Source organism: Bufo gargarizans, chromosome 2, assembly GCF_014858855.1.
Source record: "Bufo gargarizans isolate SCDJY-AF-19 chromosome 2, ASM1485885v1, whole genome shotgun sequence".
In the NCBI taxonomy this organism is placed as follows: Eukaryota; Metazoa; Chordata; class Amphibia; order Anura; family Bufonidae; genus Bufo; species Bufo gargarizans.
Window position 1 is genome coordinate 71,487,320 of NC_058081.1, and position 26,455 is coordinate 71,513,774.

The following is a 26,455-nucleotide window of genomic DNA, read 5'->3' on the forward strand; positions in this document are numbered from 1 at the left end:
CACGGCTGGTGACCCGTATTGCGGTACCGCCGTATGTGGTCCTCAGCACAGTCACGGAGCTCTTACGTTCGTGGGCATGAGCCCTTATAGTTATACTTTTTAACATTTATAGTTTTTCTGTAGTTTTAGCCCTCTGCCAACGTGCACTTTTTTTTTTTTGAAAAAAAAAAAGAAAACAATACTTTCCTATAAACATAAATACCTAGAGCAGATAATAGCGTATAGGCCTTAAAGTGTTTTGTGTTGCTTTGCATATGGCTACTAAAGGGAAATGTCCGGTAAACTGTAAGATTATTGGCTATTTCACTGTAGTCTATGGAGCAGATTTATGAAACTGATGTAAAGTAGAATTGGCTTAGTTGCCCGTAGCAACCAATCAGATTCCACCTTTAATTTTTCACAGCTCCTTTGGAAAATGAAAGCTGGAATCTGATTGGTTGCTATGGGCAACTAAGTCAGTTTCTACTTTACACCAGTTTTGATAAATCCGCCCCTATGTGCATATTCCCTGCAGGTTCTAACAGCTTTGTGCTCTCTGTGTTTGCTGTTACAGTATGGTTTCCTCATGGTAGCAGTTAGTTTCAGTCCATGACACTGATTTGGTGATACCTGAAAATGTGTGATTCCTTTTATCCTGTTCAGGCAGCAGTGGACGTACCCACACGGACAACTACGCTTTAAGATTTTATTTAGGGATGAGCGAATCGACTTCGGACGAAACTTTCAAAGTCGATTCGCATAAAACTTTGTTCTAATACTGTACGGAGCAGGAGCATAACTTTATAAATTAATTTGTACTGTAAAAAAACATTTCCCAAACTCGGGTTCGGTTCCAACCCGAGTTCGGGAAATGTTATTTTACACTACAAATTAAGTTGTTACGCGAAGTCTCGCGAGACTTCTGCTCATCAGAGCCAATACATTCTAATACTGTACGGAGCTCCTGCTCCGTACAGTATTAGAACAAAGTTTTATGCAAATCGACTTTGAGAGTTTCATCCGAAGTCGATTCGCTTATCCTTAATTTTATTCAAAAATGGCTACTGTAAATGATGCTTTAAGAGGGCTTAAAGGGGATATTCAAGACCTATAATGCCCCCCATATGCCCAGGCCCCTTACACAGACAGTACTTACCTCGCTCCCCGGCACCTACATTGCTTCTAATGCCAGCATGGCCGCCGCTGCATCTCCCCCGTCACACCCCCCCAGCATCGCAGGTGACGCATTATAGACCTTGGATAACTCCTTTAAAGGTGTATTCCAGTAACAACAGCAATCCCTTATCCACTGAATAACTGTTAAATTGGTGGGGGTGTGTCTGCTGGGACCACCACCATCACTAGAACGGGGTTCTTGTGTCTGCCAGTTGAAATGGGGATGTGGTTAAAGAGGTTGCCTCTCTTTAGTTATTTTTTTTTCCATCCACTGCTCATTTCCAGAGGTTACGACCACCCTGCAATTCAGCATTGGTGGTCGTGCTTTCACACTATAGGAAAAAGTGCTGGCCTCTCTAGTGGCCGCTACCATGGGAGCACACATAGGCACACATGCACAGCAACTCTCATCCCGGCCACCTCGTATCTGCGCTGCAACAGTAGACATAACCCCTGGAAATGAGCAAAGTATAATGGATGGAAAAATGAATCCAGCCAGCAAAGGAGGCAATATGGAGAATACATTAGTAAGTGCCTTGTATTACATTTCTCTACATGATAAATGCCATTTGCTGAAGTGAGAGCACCCATTTAAAGGGGTTGTGTCACTTCAGCAAGTGGCATTTATCATGTAGAGAAAGTTACTCCAAGACCCTTACTAATTTATTGTTATTGTCCATATTGCTATCTTTGTTGGCTGGATTCATTTTTCCATCACATTATACACAGCTAGTTTACATGGTTACGACCACCCAGCAATTTATCAGCGGTGGTCGTGCTTGCACAATATAGGAAAAAGCACCGGCCTCTAGGGTGGCTGGGACAGTGGGAGCTCACATAGGCTGGTGCTTTTTTCTATAGTGTTCAAGCACGACCACCACTGATGGATTGCAAGGTGGTCGCAACCATGGAAATTAGCAGTATATCATGTGATGGAAAAATGAATCCTGCCAGCAAAGGAAGCAATATGGACAATGACAATACATTAGGAAGTGGCTTGTATTAACTTTCACTACACGATAAATGGTATTTGCTGAAGTGACACAACCCCTTTAAAGTGTAACTGCCATTTCACTACCAAAAATGAAATTCCTAACATACGTGATGCTGAAGGGACGCTATTCATGAAGCTTTATTTTACCTTTCTGATGTCTGTATTCCGCCTTTAGCAAGCCTATTTCTCTGTGCCTCTATTTCAGCTTCTTCCTAAAATGGCCTCTGCTGCACTTTCTGTAGTGATGTTTGCCATGTTCTTGAGGCTATTCTGTATTTCCCTCACTTCCCATAACCCCCTGCTCTCCTTACATGAACTAGCAGGACCAATCAGAATGCAGATAACCTCCCCCACTACCCAGAACAGTGTGTATCCTCTCACATACAGCTAACCAGAGGCTGACAAGAACAGTCAGAATGCAGATAACCTCCCCCACTACCCCAGAACAGTGTATCCTCTCACATACAGCTAACCAGAGGCAGACAAGACCAATCAGAATGCAGATAATCTCCCCCACTACCCAGAACAGTGTGTATCCTCTCACATACAGCTAACCAGAGGCCGACAAGAACAATGAGAATGCAGATAACCTCCCCCACTACCCAGAACAGTGTGTATCCTCTCACATACAGCTAACCAGAGGCCGACAAGAACAATGAGAATGCAGATAACCTCCCCCACTACCCAGAACAGTGTGTATCCTCTCACATACAGCTAACCAGAGGCAGACAAGACCAATCAGAATGCAGATAACCTCCCCCACTACCCAGAACAGTGTGTATCCTCTCACATACAGCTAACCAGAGGCAGACAAGACCAATCAGAATGCAGATAACCTCCCCCACTACCCATAACAGTGTGTATTCTCTCACATTCTGTGCCTCTATTTCAGCTTCTTCCTAAAATGGCCTCTGCTGCACTTCCTGTAGTGATGTTTTCCATGTTCTTGAGGCTATCCTGTATTCCCCTCACTTCCCATAACCCCCTGCTCTCCTTACATGAACTAGTAGGACCAATCAGAATGCAGATAACCTCCCCCACTACCCCAGAGCAGTGTGTATCCTCTCACATACAGCTAACCAGAGGCAGACAAGACCAATCAGAATGCAGATAACTTCCCCCACTACCCCAGAGCAGGGTGTATCCTCTCACATACAGCTAACCAGAGGCAGACAAGACCAATCAGAATGCAGATAACTCAGTACTTACATGAAATCAGTAAGCATTTGTTTTAGCCTCTTAATAGTCACATTAAAAGTTTTTTTTAGGAACCATTTTGTCACATTTCTATATATTTTTTTCCTATATTTCTTTCCTCCTGTCAGCTCTGCAGCTGCGTCCTCATTCTCCTCCACACTGACTTGGGCGCTGCTTTAGCTGCTCATATCTCTAGTTTGGTACAAGTTTGGTATCTCTTGTTTGAAAGCTGATATTCCAAGCTTTCAGTCAATACCAGAATGACAGCAATATGTTCAGTACAGGGGAAGATATCACCGATAGAAATCTCTAGATCAGGTACTGTGACGTTGTTCACACTGTGCAGATTTGAGGCATTTTTTTCTGTTCTCTCTTTTCATATTTCTTTCCTGGAAAACTGTATGAAACCCTGTGTGAGCAAGGCCTTAGTGCAAATTATATTCCCCGTCTGTCCACAGTAAAAGGAGATGATCTCATTCGGAGAAGTCTAGAAGGTAAAACAAATCTGTCAGCATGAAAATGTGATCCAGCAGAAGGAGCTGAGCAGATTGATATATGTTTTTATGGTTATAGATGCAATATAACTTGTAACTTATTCATTTAAACCTCTGCTCTTTCTATGCTAAGGAGTCCTGGATGCGGTCCTATCAAAGACTGCCAGCCTTCCCTTTATGAGCATACAGTTATAGCTGCCAATCAGTGAGTAGCTCCACCCACTGGACTCCTAAAAATAGAAAGAGCAGAGATTTCAATGAATAAATTCCATATCTATCCCCATAAGATTATACATCAATCTGCTCAGCTCCTCCTGCTCTATAACCTGCCGCCTGCAGAGTGTACTGCATGCTCATGGTGACAGGTTCCCTTTAAGCCAAAAGTTATGACTATAGTTATAGATCTTTGTACATAAAACATAACACCTTAGGTAACCACAGTGGTCTCCAACCAGCTTCTAAACTACAACTTCCAGCATTTCCCTGCAGGTTGTCAGGGAATGCTAGGTGTTGTAGTTTGTCCAACAGCTGGAAAGTGACGAGTTGCAGATCACCGATACCTACATACCAGCGTCTGTCCCCTTCCATTAGAATCAGTGACACGTAAAGGGAATGTGTCATGACAATATGAACTATTCTTGAAATCAAGTTTTTATGTTGAACATATTTTTTGTTTTTATAATTTTTGGTGATTTTTTAAAAAAACAACATTTTTTCATGTCACTATATTAAAAATAATTGTATTTAATCCTGCAATTTTCACACTGGCCACTAGGCCTAAAATAGGTTACGGCTTCCTGTCTTTTGAAAGCAGCCACATGGGCCATAGACATAATGGACAGGAGGGGACCTCATTGACTTCTATGGGAGAGCTTTCTAGGCATGCTCTGTGTCCTGTGCATAGGTCAGGAGGGAGTAGATAAGCTGTGATATCACCTATTGTGAATGGTGGATCCTGTCTTATCAGTACAAAAGTGTAAAGCTGGATTTACACGGGCCAACTGAGCAGACGATTATCAGGAAGGAAACGTTCCTTCCGACAGTCGGTTGCTCATTCAGTGAAGGAGACCTAACATTTACATGCAGCGATCTCCTTCACTGTATGAGGACGAGGGATCACTATAACGAATCATGGCTCCTGAGCAGCAGATCGCTGTTTCAACAGCACGATCTGCTGCCCAGAAACTATGATCGGTGGTGTCTGCACGAGTAACAGGATCACCCAATGATTGGCGACACATTTAGACGGGCAGATGATCGGGAAAGACTGTTCACAGGAATGGTTGTAATCGATAATCCAGGGAATTATTGGTGCGTCTAAATGTATCTTAAGGGCCTGTATTACACCAACAGATTATCTGACAGATTTTCTGATTAATCATTGGTCAGATGGCCGTTTTCACACACAGATCTTTAGTTATACACATCAACTATTGGTCTGATTGGACAGATATTGGTCAGATAATCTGTTGGTGTAATACAGCCCTTAGGCCTCTTTCACACGTCATGGATTTGGGCCGGATAAGATGCGGGTGCATCGCGGGAAAATGCGTGATTTTTCCGTGCAAGTGCAAAACATTTGAATGCGTTTTGCACGCGCGTGAGAAAAATCGGCATGTTTGGTACCCAAACCCGAACTTCTTCACAGAAGTTTGGGTTTGGGATCGGTGTGGTGTAGATTGTATTATTTTCCCTTATAACATGGTTATAAGGGAAAATAATAGCATTTTTAATACAGAATGCTTAGTAAATTAGGGCTGGAGGGGTAAAAAATAATTAAAAAAATAATTGAACTCACCTTAATCCACTTGTTCGCGTAGCCCGGCTTCTCTTCTTTCTTCAGGACCTGGGTAAAGGACCTTTGATGACATCACTGCGCTCATCACATGGTCCATCACATGATCCATCGCCATGGTGATGGATCATGTGACGGACCATGTGATGAGCGCAGTGACGTCACCACAGGTCCTTTTCCTCCTGCACAGCAAAGAAGAAGAAAGAAGAGAAGCCAGGCTGCGCGAACAAGTGGATTAAGGGGAGTTAAATTATTATGAATTATTTTTTTTAACCCCTCCAGCCCTATTTTACTAAGCATTCTGTATTAAGAATGCTATTATTTTCCCTTATAACCATGTTATAAGGGAAAATAATAATGATCTGATTCCCTATACCGATGATCTCCTAGCAACCATGTGTGAAAATCGCACCACATCCGCACTTGCTTGCGGATGCTTGCGATTTTGACGCAGTCCCATTCACTTCTATGGGGCCTGCGTTGCATGAAAAACGCACAAAATAGAGCATGCTGCGATTTTCACGCAACGCACAAGTGATGCGTGAAAATCACCGCTCATGTGCACAGCCCCATAGAAATGAATGGGTCCGGATTCAGTGCGGATGCAATGCGTTCACCTCATGCATTGCACCCGAGCGGAAATCTCTCCCGTGTGAAAGAGGCCTTAATTTTCATTGTAATCCTGTCTGTGGTGATAATAAGATGGCTACTGAAAAGTTACCTGTGCAGAACAGGAAATCATGACCTATTACTAGGCCTAGTGACCAGTGTGAAAATTGCAGGATTACCGGTATATACATTTTTTTAAACATAGGTACAGACATGGAAAAATTCACAAAAAACTCACCAAAAATTCTAAAAAAAATTTGAACATAAAAACTTGATTTAAAAAATAGGTCATTTTTCTGATGATACTACAAGCAGATATTACAAGATGCTGCTCTCATCCCGGACTCCCAGACTGATCCTGGTGTTTTCAGTAATAGAACATGGGGGGGTCTGCAGGTGTATAGTCCTCCGGCGCTGCTGAGGGGCATAGAGTCCGTCTATAGGCGGACTGTTGATGGCAGAGCTTGGACCATTGTGCGGTAAGGTTGAAATGGGCCAGAACCCAGCCCAGCGACGGAAAAGGAATCGGCAACATCTGGAATTAGAAATGTGGCAATTACTATGGTGGCACATACCAGCAGAGGGCACACTTTTAGTAGTAGTTTAGCTAATGAAATCTATATAACATCAGCGTATATAGTGGTGCTCCAGCCAAATACGCTAAATGTACATCACCTGATCTAAAAGAGCCTATATAACACATCAAACTGTAAACTATATCTGACACAAAGCATAAAACATTATTTTTCCTGTCTGCAACGTGAGTGCATTTTGTGAACATTTATGATCGCTCCTGCCTTCAGGCTGTGATTTAGGTTTCCCAGCGGTTAGGCCTCTTGCACACAGCAGTATTTTTCTTCAATATTCTATCAGATTTTTTTTTTATGACTAGCACACTAACCCATATATTTCTATGAGGCCATGCACCCATCTGTTTGTTTTAACTGATCCGTGTGCCCAATCCACAAAGCTGGTCCTATTTCTGTTTTATTTTGTGGATGAGTACAGCCCCCTCCTATTGATGGGCACACCGGAGCTGTTTGTCAAAGATCCAATTTTTGCAGACTGAAAATCAGATACCTCTGTGTGCACAAGGCCTTATTCACCGCCGGTGACTGTTTTGCGGATGCAGACGGTCAGATCATTTTTCTTCCGAGGTTTGCAAGTTCGCAATGTGAGTCTGTTTTTTCTTTTGCGATAATACCGCAACGATGCGGACAGCACACAGATGACATCCCTCAACATTTTTTTGCAGCCCCATAGAAGTGAACTGGTCCGCATTCAATCTGCAAAAAATGCAGATCGGATACTGACTGAATATTACGGTCGTGTGCATGAGGCCTTACTGTGGCAGCTTCCATCTGCGACAACATATGCATGGCATAAGAAAACCAATGCTGCCCATATACATTAGGCAGTGGTCACCCAAACGCTTGTTTAGCTAACAGCTATGTCTTCCCGGGCTTCCATACACTTGCATACTTGGCTTGACTAATGATGCATGTGTATTGAGCAAACAAGACGTGAAAAAGCCACTGCCAGACACCTCTGACCGATAAGGACTGGGCCGTTGATCTCCACCAGCGTGATGCTTATTTCCCCTGACATCTGGGTGAGAGTCCGGCATAAGATGTCGTCTGGTTCTACCAACATGTATCTGATGTGTGGCCTGCCTGCTACTTGTTGACTTGAATGGAGGAGTGTGAGAATAATTTTGTCCTGTGCAGTATCCACTAAGCAGGGACAGTACAGGAACACACAGCATTATAAATCATTATAATGCTGTTAATTTTTGTCCCATCAGCAGTGTTCAGTCCAGGAGATACCCCAGTCACATGGAGAGTATTTCCTGGACTGAATACACTCATGTGAATTTAGCTTTATAGCTTCACTATCTAACTAATGGTCTGGTGAGACTAAGCATCGGAGAAGGATCAGATTAATAGATTCTTGACTCTATATGATTCTACCCGGTGAGGTGGCATAAATCTGCATATCTGGAAGGACAATACCTCCACCTGCCTATCTTCTCCAGAAGATCCTGAAGGAACCCAGAATACTATAGGATCTGGGTTTTTACTCACGTACTGTGCGTGGTTATCCCCAATGATTTTTTTCAGGGCCCGGACATCCCTTTTTTAAATTTCAGGATGTTCCAGGGTGACTATTGTAAGTTAAAACAATTCTAAAAAAAAAAAAAAGGTCATTGGTTGTGAAGTGAACAAAATGTCACCCAAAATAAGGCCTCATGCACACGACCGTTTTTTTTTAAGGTCCGCAAAAACAGGGTCCGTAGGTCCGTGATCCGTGACCGTTTTTTCTTCCGTGGGTCTTCCTTGTTTTTTGGAGGATCCACGGACATGAAAAATGAAAAAAAAATCTAAGTCAAGTTTGCCATTGAAATGATAGGAAAAAACGGACACGGATCACGGACACGGATCATGGACACGGATGCCAATCTTGTGTGCATCCGTGATTTTTCACGGACCCATTGACTTGAATGGGTCCGTGAACCGTTGGCCGTGAAAAAAATAGGACAGGTCCTATTTTTTTCACGGCCAGGAAACACGGATCACGGATGCGGCTGCCAAACGGTGCATTTTCCGATTTTTCCACGGACCCATTGAAAGTCAATGGGTCCGTGAAAAAAAACTGAAAATGGCACAACCGCCACGGATGCACACAACGGTCGTGTGCATGAGGCCTCAGAAAAAGTGAAGAGTAAAGACTAATAAAAAGATAGTAATACAAATCATGTAAGTACTTACATATAAGGGTACATTCACACGACCGTATGTGTTTTGCGGTCCTCAAAGCACGGATACCGGCCGTGTAAATGTAGCTAGCCCTATGATAGAAATGCCTATTCTTGTCCGCGATTGTGGACAAGGATAGGACATGCTCTATCTTTTTTGCGGGGCCGCGAAACTGATCTACGGATGCGGACAGCACATTGTGTGCTGTCCGCATCTTTTGCGGCCCCATTGAAATGAATGGGTCTGCACCCGTTCCGCAAAGTCGCGGAACGGATGCAGAGGCAGAAATACGGTCGTGTGAATGTAGCCTAAAAGTGAGAAAGAGCTGCTGGAAACTGGAAAGTACAGTCCTGATCAAAAGTTTAAGACCACTTAAAAAATGGCAAAAAATCATATTTAGCATGGCTGGATCTTAACAAGGTTCCAAGTAGAGCTTCAACATGCAACAAGAAGAAATGGGAGTGAGACAAAACATTTTTTGAGGATTCAATTTAATGAAAACAACAAATAAACTGAAACAGGCTGTTTTTCAACTGATCAAACGTTTAGGACCACGCCTAAAAAAAAAAACTAAACCCCACCAAAACAGAAATCCAACTTCCAAACATGAACTCAGTGATGAGTAGCTCTGCCGTTATTGTTTATCACTTCAAAAATTCGTTTCGGCATGCTTGATGCAAGCGTTTCCATGAGGTGAGTGGGAACATTTCTCCAAGTGGTGAAGATGGCCGCACGAAGGCCATCTACTGTCTGGAACTTGCCATCCTTCCCCAAGGTTCTCAATTGGATTTTGATCAGGGGAACACACAGGATGGGCCAAAAGAGTGATGTTATTCTCCTGGAAGAAGTCTCTTGTCCTGCGGGCATTGTGTACTGTAGCGTTGTCCTGTTGAAAAACCCAGTCGTTACCACACAGACGAGGGCCCTCAGTCACAAGGAATGCTCTCTGCAACATCTGGACATAGCCAGCGGCCGTTTGACGCCCCTGCACTTCCTGAAGCTCCATTGTTCCACTGAAGGAAAAAGCACCCCAGACCATTATGGCGCCCCCTCTACTGTGGCGCGTAGAAAACATCTCAGGTGGGATATGCTTGTCATGCCAGTAACGCTGGCGTTCAAGGAGACGAGGTCTTTGAAGACGTTTTTTGTTTTTGAAGCCCTTCAGTCTCAGATGCCGTCTGATGGTTATGGGGCTGCAGTCAGCACCAGTAAGGGCCTTAATTTGGGTCGAGGATCGTCCAGTGTCTTGACGGACAGCCAATTGGATCCTCCGGCTCAGTGCTGATGAAATTTTTTTGGGTCTTCCACTTGACTTTTTTTTTCCATAACCCTCAGGATCATTTATGAAATTCCAAATGACTGTCTTACTGCGTCCCACCTCAGCAGCGATGGCGCGCTGTGAGAGACCCTGCTTATGCAGTTCAACAACCCGACCACGTTCAAAAAGGGAGAGTTTTTTTGCCTTTGCCATCACAACGTGACAATGAATCCACATCTTTGCACAGATTTGGCCTTTTAAAGGCATGTGGTCCTAAAATTTGGATCAGCTGAAAAACAGCCTGTTTCATTTTTATCGTTATTTTCAATTAATTGAATGATCAAAAAATGTTTTTTCTCACTCTCATTTCTTCTTGTTGCATGTTGAAGCTCTACTTGGAACCTTGTTAAGATCCAACAATGTAAAATATGATTTTTTGCCATCTTTCAAGTGGTCTTAAACTTTTGATCAGGGCTGTACTTTCTATATAGATGACAGGTCCTTCTTCAGGATCCTGTACAGTACACACATTGGGCAAGATGTACTAATCCTGTTATGTCTAATGAGGGCGTAATGTATCCAATGCGCTGCACCAGAAAAGTGGAGTATTTTTGTTTGTTTTGTCAGTGGAGTATTAGTGACGAATTTATGAAGTGTTTAAGCCATTTTTGAGCCTTGATCACGGCCATAATGTAACTGGAGCGTCCATGTGCCATGTTACTACCCTTCAATGTCAGGAGAGGCGACGGCTCCTCCTTGGGGTACGACCACACGTTGCGGTCATTGGTCATTTCGGATGCAGCCGTGATGCAGTCGAGTAATAAGTGGCCAGTTAGGTAATGAAGACCGCACTGTATAGACCGACTATAAGGTGCAGTGTTCATTAGTTAAATAAGAGGCAGCTGTTGCCTATTTGGCCAGGTGGTACTATACCACAGCACGGCCATGACCCTAACGCCCCACGACTGTGCTATTCGTTCATACCCTAAAGTGTTTAGGTGTCCCATCATACTGTAGTGCAGGCATGCTCAACCTGCGGCCCTCCAGCTGTTGTGGGAGTTGTAGTTTTACAACAGCTGGAGGGCCGCAGGTTGAGCATGCCTGCTGTAGTGCAACAGTGAGGTTCTATGTACAATTTTCCATAGGGAAACAAAAATGAGAAGGTGAAAAGAAAGTGCTTACCGTGCATGCGGTAGGCGTTCTCGGAAGCCCTCAGTACAGCAGATGACCAACAGAGGGCTGACACAGCTGTGAGCATAGCCTAGGCAAATAGCTGCCTGATTGAGGTAGAAGGTAGAGCTTGAAGGAGGTCCAGTGGAGAACAGATTAACAAGCTGCACTGCATGGAAAGGAGCCCAGCAGAAGAGAAAAGCAGCCACAATAGCCAGGGCCATGCGTGTGACCCTCCGGCTGCGCTGAGATGGAGCCCTTTGGACTCTTTTCATAACCCTAGAAAGGTGGTGAAGGGTGAGGGAGTACAACACCACTATGACTGACAACGGCAGTAGAAATGTCAGGAGGCTGTGCATCAGGGTGTACCAGTAAAGGGATGGTGGTGCTCCAGGAAGATCCAGTACACACAGGGCCACTCCATCCCCCCATCTAACTCCAGAATAAAGGAGAGCAGGGGTGCTGAGGAGAAGTGAGGACAGCCAGACGCAGCCCGTGACTATCCACGTACAACGCACACTCCGTCGTTGGCCCATGGTAGAGGAGTGCACCACAGCCACATACCTGTCAGAAGAAAAGGGAAGGCAAATGCAGTAGTATTAGGGCTCTGCTGTGTATAGCAATATACAACACATTTATTTCCAAATCTGAAATATTAGCAAAGCAATGTCAAATACAATGTGCCCACATATGTAGACATATACAGCAGATACCACAGTTTAGGGATATTGGGGGACATTTATCAAACTGGTGTACAACTGTCTTAGTTGCCAATTCTTGCTACCATCACCTCTCTTTGTATCATATGGGTGTCAGCCAAGGGCCATGTTGGGCACTGGTCGAAGTGGAGCTGGCTCATTTGTTTTCACGGCTTTAAGTGACTGTTACTTTACTTTATATATATATCTTTTTCTCATAATTTAGTAAACTTTTTGTACACCTAAGTCGTGTTAAAGGCTATGTACACCTTTGGAGGCAATTTTTTTTATGATTGCTTTTTACTTATTTTTGGCTAAAAATCATATTTTCTATAGAAATTTTCAATTAAATATATTGAGCCATTCTGTCACAAAGGGTTAACTGTTTTTCTAATTGTGTGACTGATACTTTCACTTTCACTTTGTGCCAGCAGCTAATAAACCTTATCTCTAAACTACTAAGAGTTCCTAAACACTTATTTAATCCACATTCTTATCAGTAAGATAAGAACTGAGCTATAATGAGTATTTATAATGTGAGAAAGCAGAGATAAAGAGTCAGTCTGTACCTCAGATGATGGAAAAGACAAAAAAAATCCACAGGCAGCTAGTAGAGCATCTCAGCTCTGTAGAGAAAAAAGGATTCCATATTGTTAATAAAGATCAATTGAAAACATGATTCTTAGCTCAAGATAAGTGCAATGCAATAATAAAAAAAATGTCCCCAAAGGTGTACATGGCCTTTAAGCCTATTTTTTCCAGAACTTCAGATAATACAGGGAGGCAGTTTTGTGGGCAGAGCTACACTTTTAGCCAGAATAATCATTGAGACTTTTTGCAAAAAAATTTAAAAAATGTTGCAGGTGTCCCTCCCCTGGTGGAGTACAAACTTGACAGAGCCTTTGTAATAAATATGACTAGACGTTAGACTGAAAAATCCATAGGTATTTTGCGCGACAAATTTTTGAAGTACAACATTTTGTAAATTTGTTGCAAAAAAAACAGGTCACACCAAACAGACGCTCCAAAAAAAAGAGTAAAAAGTCACAAACTGATATACCCTCTTAGACAGGCTATAGAGACCTTCACCAGATGTTGTGCAACATCTGGAACTTGCATTTTTTTTTTTTGCTTAAAAAACATGGCAGCAAAAAAATAATAATTAAGGACCAAAATTGGAAACCAAATAGAAACATAAAAATGACAAAAAACCCATGTGTGACTCCAGGGCTTAGTCACATGGCAGTGGCTCAGCTACGTGTCCTATCTGTTTTCTCCACGGTCAGAACACGTAGCCATAAATTTTAATGTGTTTATTCACACAGCCTTGTTTTTCCACTGAGAAAAACAATGGAGACATGTACTGCTATAGTCCGTGTTGCAAATCATGAGTCCATGAAAACCACAGACAAGACGTGAATGTCATTTGTGATCAGTCTTTATTTTGCACATTGTTGCTATAAGACACTTGGAAAATCTAATTTTAAGCCTACGAGTGCGTTCGGAAAATAGATGATGACACACTGGAGGCCAGGAATGGATCAAACACAGACCCTTCATAAAGCCATCACAGAAATTGTTACCGAATAAACGCTAATGGATATGGTCAAGGATGTGTGAATAAGGCATTTTATAGAAAGTAGAGATACAGTTGCATATACCTTCTAACTTAGCAATGATGTCCCATTCATTAGGCCATGCTTACCATTGTGTCTACGGCTAGACACTGGATGGCAGAACTGAACTTCACCTTTCCTGGGTACTAACAGTGTCTCTTGGTACTCAGTTATCCCTAAGACTCACAGTAGGGCCAAATTATACAAGAACTGGGTGGTCAAATATAGTGAACAGATGATTGACCCAACAGACAATTACTGACCCTGACTAGCTTTCCTTGAATGTTTTCTTAGATACGTCCCTAAAAGCTTACACCAGACACCATTGACCCTTATTGCCCTTAAAGTTATTTAGTGGAAATCCTAATCTGCAATACTGACCGTAACATGAACAGAAGACCACAAGGACCTAGAGAAGAGAAGATTAAGCTAAGCAGACCTTAATACCAACAACTAGACAAGATGCAGATACCTACAGGGAAACTGGAAACAGAGCTCATGAAACTAGAACTGGAACTAGAACAAGCCACTGGTATTGAAGACCAAGGAACCTACACACCCCAGCACTGACACTTGGAACTCCCATAGAAGTGAACGGAGCATTCTGGGAGTAATACTTTCACAACAGCTGGACCTGCACTGTTTTCTGCCATTTACTCAGGATGTAAGCTGAAGTGGAGGTTAAGAGGGTTTTCCGGAAGCCCCACTGATTAGCTTTTTGAGAAGGCATCGGAACTCAGCGGCCTTCTCACCCCTTTCCCTAGGCTGTGCGATGTCACGTTCATTGGTCACATGGTCGAGGCGCAGCTCAGCCCCATTGGCACAGCCTCTATCAAATGGACTGTGGTGTACTTGGTGAGCAGAGCGAAGGCCACAGTGCTACTGCGAGCACCAGTGCCTTATCAACAGCTTATTGGTGGGGGTCCCGGGTGTCGGACCCCCGAGGATCATATGCTGATGACCTATCCGGGGGATAACTCATTAGTAAAAATATATTGGAAAACCCCTTTAACTCTGCCCTTTGGGATGCTGTCTTGTAGCAGGGAGGTAGGATTTGAGCCGTTGAGCTTGGCCTCTCCTCTCGTTAGTGTATTCAGAGGCAGTGATGAAGCAAGGCTGAAGTTAGCTACCTCCAGTCCTGTTAGTAAAAGCCAGCTCTTTGGGACCCAAGGAGCACTCCAGTGACTCTTTGAGATGGTAGGCAGTAAGGAACCTCTAATACTGTAGAGCAGCTGAAAGCGGGAGAGCCTGGGGGAGTAATGCACGTCTACGGCTAATAGACCTCACAGCCTTGGAAAGGGTGCTTATGGCTTTTGGCTGACGTTTCCTACTCTTGTAACAGCTTGCAGACATTACTAAAGACGTTAGACTTAGGTGCACCCTTCAGTTGAGTTGGTACATGGGGCATTGCATTGTCCTGGAACTCACTGCAAAGGGTCAACACATTGTATTTCATGCATTGTATATTGCCCATATGGTTATATACTGTATATATAACTGTAGCTAGGAGGGGTTGTCTCCAGCCTTCCACTCCAGGAGGAAATTCCGTCCATGTGTAGTTTTAGCTGCAGACAAGCAAGCAGCTCAGAACAGCTTAGGAGCAGAGCTTTCCAGAGAACTCTATAACCTTTGCAGATTGGATTACATATATCAAAAGTGACTGTTTATGTGCCAGCCCTGGAGGGAACAGTTCATTGAGAGCAGCAGAAAGTTCAGTGACCAACTGTGGATTGTAAAACATTTCTATCACAGGAAAAGGTAACGTGCTTATCTTGTGGCTACAGACTTCCCTGCTGCTGGTGGGAAATAGTACTGTTAGGCCTCATGCACACGACCGTTGTGTGCATCCGTGTCCGTTTTGCCGTTTTCCATGATTTTCTGCGGACCCATTGACTTTCAATGGGTCCGTTGAAAACTCAGAATATGCACCGTTGTTCATCCGCGTCCGCGATCCGTGTTTCCTGTCCGTCAAAAAAATAAGACCTGTCCTATTTTTTTGACGGAAAGCGGTTCACAGACCCATTGACTTGAATTAGAATATACTACGAACTGTGTACATGACTACCCCCTGCTGCCTGGCACCACCCGATCTCTTACAGGGGGCTGTGATCCGCAGAATTAACCCCTTAATTGTGCGTATCATAGCCCCCTGTAAGAGATCAGGGGCTGCCAGGCAGCAGGGGGCAGACCCCCCTCCCTCCCCAGTTTTAATTTCATTGGTGGCCAGTGCGGCCCCCCCGGCCCCCCCTCCCTCTCTCTATTGTATTAATTTCTTTGGTGGCCAGTGTGCGGGCGGAGTCCCAGTTTAATCCCTACTGCAGTCCTGGTTGCTATGGTTACTTAGCAATATTAGAAGCATCATACTTACCTGCTGTGCTGTCTGTGACCGGCCGGGCGCTCCTCCTACTGGTAAGTGACAGATCATTAAGCAATGCGCCGCACAGACCTGTCACTTACCAGTAGGAGGAGCGACCGGCCTGTCACAGACAGCGAAGCAGGTAAGTATGATGCTTCTAATATTGCTAAGTAACCATGGCAACCAGGACTGCAGTAGCGTCCTGGTTGCCATGGTTACCGATCGGAGCCCCAGCGATTAAACTGGGACTCCGATCTGAACTTTACGCTGCCACCAATGATGAGGGGGGAGAGGGGAGGCCGCACACTGGCCACCAATGAAATTAATACAGTAGAGGGAGGGGGGCGGGGGGCCGCACTGGCCACCAATGAAATAAATACAGTAGAGGGAGGGAGGGGGGGGGGGGCCGCACTGGCCACCAATGAAATTAAAACTGGAGAGGGAGGGGGGTCTGCCCCCTGCTGCCTGGCAACCCCTGATCTCTTACAGGGGGCTATGATACGCACAATTAAGGGGTTAATTCTGTGGATCACAGCCCCCTGTAAGAGATCGGGTGCTGCTAGGCAGCAGGGGGCAGTCATGTACACAGTTTGTAGTATATTCTAACTTGAAGCGTCCCCATCACTATGGGAACGCCTCTGTGTTAGAATGTACTGTCGGATCTGAGTTTCACGATCTAACTCAAATCCGATGGTATATTCTAACATAGAGGCGTTCCCATGGTGATGGGGACGCTTCAAGTTAAAAGGGACTCGTGTCTTTACATTGAAAGTCAATGGGGGACGGATCTGTTTGCAATTGCACCATATTGTGTCAGCGTCAAACGGATCCGTCCCCATTGACTTGAATTGTACCCATTGACTTGCACGGCCAGGCGGACACCAAAACGACTTTTTCCTTCATGTCCGTGGATCCTCCAAAAATCAAGGAAGACCCACGGAAGAAAAAACGGACACGGATTACAGAACTACGGAATCCGTTTTTGCGGACCGCAAAAAAAAAACGTCCGTGTGCATGAGGCCTTAGTCTCAGGCCACTCAGCATATTCCAAAAACAGAAAGGATCCACTGTCCAAAAACTGTATTCCATTGCCCATATTACAGAGATAGCACATAGCCAGAGTGATTGGGAGGTTTATGCAGATTATGAGAGAAAGAGAAACTCTCCCCCATACTCCCCCATAACCTCAATGTAAGATCTTTGGAATTACCTATACCAACTGTGAAAGCTGCATTTAAAGGGCATCTGTCAACAGATTTGTACGTATGAAACTGGCTGACCTGATGCATGTGCGCTTGGCAGCTGAAGGCATTTGTGTTGGTCTAATGTTCATATGTGCCCACATTGCCATGAAATATGATGTTTTAATATATGCAAATGAGCCTCTAGGAGCAACGTGGGCCTTGCCGTTACACCTAGAGGCTCTGCTCTCTCTGCAACTGCCACGTCCTCTCCACTTTGATTGATAAGGCCAGGTAATGAAAAAGTCATCACACCTGGCCATGTCAATCAAAATGGAGAGGGTCAGGGGTGCACCACCAATAAAGAGAAGTAAGGCAATTTCCTCAGGCAGCACCAGGTAGAGGAAGACAGCAGAAGGGCCATGGGCAATAAGCGTTTCCCTTGTCAAAACGCTCATCTCTAAACTGCATCGCTGTACTCAGGACAGCAATACAGTTGACTGCCGGCGCCGCATCGGGACACGGTAGCGATGTCTCCCTGGCCCACGGTTTCCTCTAATAGGCTTTAGTCCTAGTTCCTGTAGCCTATCAGAGGCCGGTGTCATCATTATCAGGCTGCATAGAGCTCAGGGCACAGACTAGAAGAGGTCCGTGTCTTGCACTGCATCGCTGACAGCAGAAGGTAAGTATCTGAGTTTATTATTTTTCTTTGGCAGCATGGTGTTGGGCCACAATTTGGTGAGGGTCATTATTTTGTAATTGGAGAAAGCACTATGGGGACATTTCGGCTGTAAAAAGGAGCATTTTTTTACTGGCACACATTATAAGGGGGCCACTACAAAATAAAATAACACACACAAAATAACCCAAACAAAATACAAAAGGGAAATAAAACACTTAACTTCAAGTGGCTATGGCAGCACCAGGAACTCAGATGAGATCCATACACCAGCTATCCACAACTCCAACAAAAGCTATAAACAGCATAGCATAGTGGGAGAAACAATAACAAATAGAGAAGGTTAACCCCTTCAGGACCCTGCCATTTTTCACATTAAGGACCAGGCCATTTTTTGCTAATCTGGCATGTGTCAATTTATGTGATGATAACTTTTAAACGGTTTTACTTATCTAAGCCATTCTGAGATTGTTTTCTCATCATATTTGGACTTCATGACAGTGGTAAATCTGAGTCAAAATATTTCATTTTTATTTATGAAAAAATACCAAATTTACCAATAATTTGAAAAAATTAGCAATTTTCAAAATTTCTATTTCTCTGCTTTTAATACAGATAGTGTTACCTCCTAAAATAGTTATTACTTTACATTTCCTATATGTCTACTTCGTGTTTGGATCATTTTGTAAATTACATTTTCTTTTTTTGGGACATTAGTGTCATGGAACCATGAACCAGACGTACAACAAGAGATAAGTGGAAAATAAGAAGGTTTTATTGAAGAGCAAGCCGTAGCAAAGTCCGAACGGATGGCTAAACCGAAGCAGGGTCTTGCGGAGACAGAGGTCAGGAACCAGAAGGGTAGTCAGACGAAGCCAGGAACAGGAACCAACGGGGTAGTCAGACGAAGCCGGAATCAGGAACCAACGGGGTAGTCAGACGAAGCCGGAATCAGGAACCAACGGGGTAGTCAGACGAGGCCAGGATCAGGAACCAGAAGCAGCAGCAGTCTTGGAAGCATGTGAACACAGGAGGACCAAGCAAGGAACTGAAGCCACAGACCTCCTATATATATGAGCTAGGCATCCAGCTCCTCCCAGTGGGAAGGAGGAGCCGCAGGGTGGGAGGCTACAAGAAAACCCAGAAACCAAGATGGCCGCCAGCACATGTCAAACGAAGGGAACAGCAAGGAGGTAAGACCATGACAGTACCTCCCCCTCAAGGGCCCCTCCTCCGCGGAGTAAGGAACGGTTTCTGAGGGAAGCGTGCGTGGAAGGCTCGGAGCAAGACAGGAGCATGGACATCTGCGGAGGGAACCCAGGAACGCTCCTCTGGACCATAACCACGCCAATGGACCAAAAACTGCACCCGGCCGCGGACCAGGCGTGAGTCCAGGATATTGCTCACCTCATACTCCTCACGATTGCCCACTTGGACCGGACGAGGCCGAGGAATCGAGGAAGTGAAACGATTACACACCAGTGGCTTCAACAGGGAGACATGAAACACGTTGGAGATCCGCATGCCAGGAGGAAGCGCAAGGGCATAGGCTACCGGGTTTACCCTGCGAAGCACTCGGAAGGGACCAACAAAGCGAGGCGCCAGCTTGGGAGTGGGCACTCGAAGGTTGAGGTTGCGGGTGGACAACCATACGCGGTCTCCGACCTGGTAGGAAGGAGCGGGCGCTCGTCTGCGATCAGCCTGGAGTTTCTGGCGCTGCGCAGAGACCTCAAGGGACCTCTGGATCTGTACCCAAGAAGCACGTAGGACGGAAAGGTGATCCTCCACAGCCGGAATATCCTGGGGAGAGAATACCTCCGGTAACACGGCAGGTTGGAACCCATAATTGGCCATGAAGGGAGACGTCCCAGAGGAAGAGTTCACCGCCGTGTTCCTGGCAAACTCAGCCCAAGGCAGGAGGTCAACCCAATTGTCTTGGTGATCGGAGACATAGCAACGAAGGAATTGCTCCAAGGCCTGATTGGATCGTTCTGCGGCCCCATTGGACTGAGGGTGGTAGGCCGAGGAGAAAGAGAGATGAATCCCCAACTGGGAGCAAAAGGCGCGCCAGAACCTGGACACAAACTGACTCCCCCGATCCGACACAATCTCCTTGGGCAAACCGTGCAACCGGAAGACCTCCCTGGCAAAAATCGAGGCCAACTCTTGTGCAGAGGGTAACTTCTTGAGAGGAACACAGTGGCACATTTTGGAAAACCGATCCACAATCATGAGAATGACCGTATGGCCTCGGGATGCAGGGAGGTCCACAATGAAATCCATCCCCAGGTGTGACCATGGACGCTCCCCGGTGGCTATGGGTTGCAAAAGGCCCAACGGAAGGTGCCGAGGGGACTTACTCTGGGCACAAACGGAGCATGCCGCTACATATGCGGCGATGTCGGAACGTAGAGAAGGCCACCAGAACAGACGTGAAACCGCCCAGGACAGCTGATTCTTTCCAGGGTGCCCCGCGGCCTTGGAGTTATGGTAGGTTCGCAACAACCGAGTGCGCAACTCCTCAGGCACAAAACATCTGCCGTTGGGTCTCCCAGAGGGAGCACCAGATTGAGCCGCCAAAATCTGCTCACCCAGAGGAGAAGTCAGGCTGGTGCGAATAGCGGCCAGGATCTGATTCGGGGGTATGACCGTAGTCGGAATCGACTCCTCCCCGGACAGCTCGGAGTACTGCCGTGATAAGGCATCCGCTCTGATGTTCTTGGAGCCGGGTAGGTAGGAGACCACGTAATTAAAACGTGACAAGAACAGAGCCCATCTGGCCTGACGTGGTGTCAATCTCTTGGCCTCAGAGAGGTAGGTCAGATTCTTGTGGTCCGTCAGGATGAGAACCGGAACCACCGAGCCCTCGAGCAAGTGCCTCCATTCTTTAAGGGCCTGCACGATGGCCAATAACTCCCTGTCACCAATCTGATAGTTGCACTCCGCGGAAGACAGTTTCCGGGAGTAAAACCCACAAGGAAGCAGAGGACCCTCTGGTGTTCTACGCTGAGACAGGAGGGCGCCTACTCCCGTCTCAGACGCGTCCACCTCGAGGACAAAAGGCAACCCAGGGTTGGGATGCGACAGAATCGGAGCCGACACAAAGGCGGACTTTAGAGCCTCAAAAGCTCGGATGGCCTCGAGCGGCCAGACCTGAGGATTACTGCCCTTCCTGGTCAGATCCGTGAGAGGCTTGGCTAGCATGGAAAAGTCCCTGATGAACTTCCGATAATAATTGGCGAAGCCCAAAAAGCGCTGCAGGGCACGAAGCCCACTGGGCTGGGGCCACTGTAAGACAGCCGAAACCTTCTCAGGATCCATGGAGAACCCCTCAGCGGAAATGATGTAACCTAAGAAGGTTACCTGGGATCGGTGAAATTTGCATTTTTCAAGCTTACCGAACAGCTTGTTCTCTCGTAAGCGTTGCAACACTCGTCTGACATCCAGAATGTGGGCCTCCATGGATGCAGAATATACCAAGATGTCATCCAAATAGACCACCACACACTGCTGCAACAGGTCACGGAAAACATCGTTGATGAATTCCTGGAAGACTGCGGGCGCATTGCACAACCCAAAGGGCATAACCAAGGATTCATAATGACCGGTCCTGGTGTTAAACGCGGTCTTCCACTCATCGCCCGCCTTGATCCTTACCAGGTTATATGCCGCCCTCAGGTCGAGTTTGGTAAAGACCGTGGCCCCTTTGAGGCGATCGAACAGCTCGGAAATCAAGGGTATCGGGTAAGCGTTCTTGATCGTGATGCGATTGAGACCCCTGTAATCGATGCAAGGCCTCAACTCGCCGCCCTTCTTTTTCACAAAGAAAAATCCAGCCCCTGCCGGGGACGAGGATTTGCGAATGTGTCCGCGTGAAAGCGCCTCCCTCACGTACTCCTCCATGGCCTCATTCTCCGCTACCGACAGTGGATAGACTTTGCCACGAGGAGGAACGGCACCGGATTGTAACTCTATGGCACAATCGTATGGGCGGTGCGGAGGTAGGGCAACCGCGCGCACCTTATCGAATACATCCCGGTACTCTTCGTATTCAGGAGGCAACAGAGAGTCCGAGGAAGTACACAGCAACTTGACAGGCCCATGGATGCAACTAGCCCCACACTGCGGTGACCACGAGAGGATCTCGACCGATCTCCAATCGAAAGTCGGATTATGCTTCTGGAGCCAGGGGTACCCCAAGACCACCGAGTAGTGTGGAGACGAAATAACCTGGAGACAGACCGACTCTCTGTGAACGGCACCAATGGCCATCCCCACTGGAAGGGTCTCATGAGTCACGTGTGGCGGCAGAAGGGGTCTGCCGTCTATCGCCTCAAGAGCCAGTGGGGAACCTCGAGGCTGCAGAGGAATGGAATTGGCGGCAACGAACACTCTATCAATGAACAAACCACCAGCACCAGAGTCCACCAACGCCTGGGTCGTCACCGAGCCCCCGACCCAGGAGAGGACAACCGTGATCAGTGGTTTGTCAACACGGGAAACCGGGGACGAGGAGACTCCACCCAAGATCTGCCCCCGACAGGACCTCAGGTGCGAGCGTTCTCCCGGACGGTTCGGACATGCCAACCGAAAATGCCCACCGAGACCACAGTACATGCATCGGCCCTCGCGTCTCCGGAGTACCCTCTCCCCCTCAGACAGGCGAGCAAACCCCCGCTGCATGGGTTCACCCCCAGACAAGTCATCCCCAGGAGGCGTGGGAGGAGAGGGAGGCACGGGTGGGACAGCAAACGTAGGCGCCAATCTGTTAGGAGACCTCCGCAGGCTCTCCTTAAAGGAAGGTCTCTCCCTGAGTCTGGTGTCAATCAAAATCAGGAAAGAAATAAGAGACTCGAGCTCCACTGGTAGGTCCTTAGCTGCAACCTCATCCTTCAAGGCATCCGAGAGACCATGAGAGAAAGCAGCGACCAGAGCCTCATTATTCCAGCCCACCTCTGCTGCCAGGGTACGAAACTCAATGGCGTATTCAGCTACGGATCGTGAACCCTGTCTGATGGACATAAGGAGCTTCGCAGCAGAGGCAGCACGAGCCGGCACATCGAATACCTTCCGAAGAGAAGCAACAAAACCGGAAAACTCGGCAACCACCGGATTGTTGTTCTCCCATAAAGGGCTGGCCCAGGCCAAGGCCTTGTCCGAGAGCAGCGAGATCAAGAAGCCCACCCTTGATCTCTCAGTAGGAAAGGCATGTGGCAGCAACTCGAAGTAAATGCCCACCTGGTTAAGGAAACCTCGGCACTGAGTTGGCTCTCCCCCAAAGCGCTGTGGAAGGGGGGCAGAACCGGTCATACCCTGAAACACCACAGGCGCAGCAACAGGTGTCAGGGTAGACTCTGGCGCAACAACCGGAGCGGCAGTAGGAGCGGGCCCAGGAGCGACAACCGACCCATCGGCAACGGAAGCTAAATGAGCCGTGCGTTCAAGCAGGGTTTGCAACGCCACAGCGAACCGACCCAACAGGTGATCCTGCTGATCAAGTCTGGCAACCAGCGTAGGTAGCGAGGGTGGCCCTGTACCGTCAGAATTCATGGCTTGGTCCTAATGTCATGGAACCATGAACCAGACGTACAACAAGAGATAAGTGGAAAATAAGAAGGTTTTATTGAAGAGCAAGCCGTAGCAAAGTCCGAACGGATGGCTAAACCGAAGCAGGGTCTTGCGGAGACAGAGGTCAGGAACCAGAAGGGTAGTCAGACGAAGCCAGGAACAGGAACCAACGGGGTAGTCAGACGAAGCCGGAATCAGGAACCAACGGGGTAGTCAGACGAAGCCGGAATCAGGAACCAACGGGGTAGTCAGACGAGGCCAGGATCAGGAACCAGAAGCAGCAGCAGTCTTGGAAGCATGTGAACACAGGAGGACCAAGCAAGGAACTGAAGCCACAGACCTCCTATATATATGAGCTAGGCATCCAGCTCCTCCCAGTGGGAAGGAGGAGCCGCAGGGTGGGAGGCTACAAGAAAACCCAGAAACCAAGATGGCCGCCAGCACATGTCAAACGAAGGGAACAGCAAGGAGGTAAGACCATGACAATTAGAAGGCTTAGAAGTTTAGAAGCAAATGTTGACATTTTTCAGAAAACTTCCAAAACCCACTTTTTAAGGACCAGCTCAGGTCTGAAGTCACTTTATGGGGCTTACATAATAGAAATCACCCATAAATGGCCCCATTTTAGAAACTACACCCCTCAAGGTATTACAAACTTTGTTAACCCTTTAGGTGTTCCACAAGAATTAAAGCAAAATGGAAATTTCTGAATTTCACTTTTTTGGCAGATTTTCCATTTTAATCAATTTTTTTCCAGGAACAAAGCAAGGGTTAACAGCCCAAAAAAACTCAATATTTATTACCCTGATACTGTAGTTTACAGAAACACCCCATATGTGGTCGTAAACTGCTGTACGGGCACACAGCAGGCCGCAAAAGGAAAGAAACGCCATATGGTTTTTGGAAGGCAGATTTCACTGGGAGAATTTTAAGTTGCCGTGTCACATTTAAAAAAACTGATGCACCCCTAGAGTAGAAACTCCCCAAAAATGACCCCATTTTGGAAACTACGGGATAAGGTGGCAGTTTTGTTGGTACTATCTTAGGGTACATATGATTTTTGATTGCTCTAAATTACTTGTGAGGCAAGGTAACAAAAAAAAGCTGTTTTAATTTTTTTGTTATTTACAATGTTCATCTGATAGGTTAGATCATGTGGTATTTTTATAGAGCAGGCTGTTACGGACATGACAATACCAAATATGACTTTATTTGTTCTTTGTTTCAGTTTTACATAATAAAGCATTTTTGAAAAAAAATATTTTTTTTGTGACTCCGTATTCTGAAAGCCATAGTTTTTTTTTTTTTTTGGGTGACTGTCTTATGTAGGGGCTCATTTTTTGTGGTATGAGATGACGGTATGATTAATACTATTTTAGGGTGCATATGACTTTTTGATCGCTTAGTATTACACTTTTTGTGATGTAAGGTGACAAAAAATGGCTTTTTTGACACTTTATTTTTAGGTCATGTGATATTTTTATACAGCAGGTTCTTACAGACACGGTGATACATAATATGTATACTTTTTTATTTAAGTTCTACACAATAACAGCATTTTTTAAACAAAAAAAAAAAATCATGTTTTAGTGTCTCCATTGCAACGGGGTGCCGAAGGCGCACTCGGTCTCCCATCAGCTGCAGACCTGCTGCTTAGCTTCGGGAGCGAGGATCTGTGTTTGACCTCGTTCCCAGGGCGGCTTTGCTAGCTGGGAGGCTCCCTGCTCCTAGGTCTGCCTTGAGCGCCGAGCTGATCACTCGGTGCTCGACTGGTCGATCATGTGACGCTGGCCACGTCACATGACCCTCACTCCCCACTATAAATACAGAAACCCTGCTGGCCACAGGTTGCCTGTTAATTTAGGTTCCTGGCGTTTGTTGGATACCTGTATACTTACCTGATCCTGTTCCCTGACGATCCTTTGCCTGCTCCTCCTGTACTGCGCATCCCTCCTGGTATTTTGACCTCTTCCACCTGACTATTCTTTGCGGACTCCTTTGGTACTTCTCGACTCTCCTGGTATTTATGACCCCGGCTTCTCCTGACCATTCTTTGCTTATCCCTCTGTACTGCGTTGTCCTCTTGGTTTTGACCCGGTCCGCTCACTATCCGTTATTTGTCTTGTCTGTCCTTCCCGCACGTATCCTAAGTTAGGGACTGCCGTCCAGTTGTCCCCTGTCATCAGGACTCGTGAGGCAAGTAGGCAAGGCCAGGGGTGAGGGTGGAGCACAGTGGTCACTATCCTCCCCCCTGTGTGTGTGTGTACGTGACCGTTACATCCATATTCTGAGAGCCATAGTTTTTTTTTTTTTTTTATGCGATTGTCTTAGGCAGTGGCGTGTGCGCGGGGGGGGGGGGGAAGATGTCTGCCCCGGGTGCTGGCTCCCACGAGGGTGCCAAGCCCAGAAGCAATGAGCGCTTCCATCAATACATTGCTGGAGTGCTGACACCCACATACTGCGGTGGGGAACGGGAGCGCATAGTTCCCTGCCTGCCCCACCGCACTAGTAGTCCTGAGGCCTATGCGGTAGTGAAATCCCGGCGCAGGCGTGCGCGATGACGTCATCACGTGTGCCTGTGCCAGGACGCAGAAGGACAGTAAAGTGTGCGCGCCATAGGTGAGTATTTAGCTTTTAGGTTTTTTTATTTTTTATTTTACAGTATGTGCCAACTTTGGGGGACACAGGAGGACATGTGGGGGAAAAATATTATGGTGGGATACTGTGTGGGGGCAAATTATTATGGGAGGGGTTACTATGTGGGGGCAATAATTATGGGAGGGATTACTATGTGGGAGTCAAATTACTATATGGGGCAATGTGGGGGAAACTACTGTGTGGGGCAAATTATTATATAGGGGTAGTGGGGAGCAGTGTGGGGGAATTTACTGTGTCGGGGACACTACTGTGTGGGCGCAGTATGGGGGAC

The 26,455-nt window shown here is 46.3% G+C and overlaps 1 protein-coding gene across 1 annotated transcript in view; it reads right to left on the reverse strand.

Moving 5' to 3' along the window:
• Positions 1 to 6,562: 6,562 nt before the first annotated feature.
• LOC122927132 (melanin-concentrating hormone receptor 1-like) overlaps positions 6,563 to 26,455 on the reverse strand; it is a 29,881-nt gene continuing 9,988 nt past the window's right edge. Inside the window, exons 2-3 of the mRNA XM_044278723.1 lie at positions 11,441 to 11,992; positions 6,563 to 6,779 (exon numbers count right to left, since the gene is read on the reverse strand). Of these exons, the coding sequence (XP_044134658.1) occupies positions 6,563 to 6,779; positions 11,441 to 11,992 (769 nt within the window). The remainder of the gene's footprint in view (positions 6,780 to 11,440; positions 11,993 to 26,455) is intronic.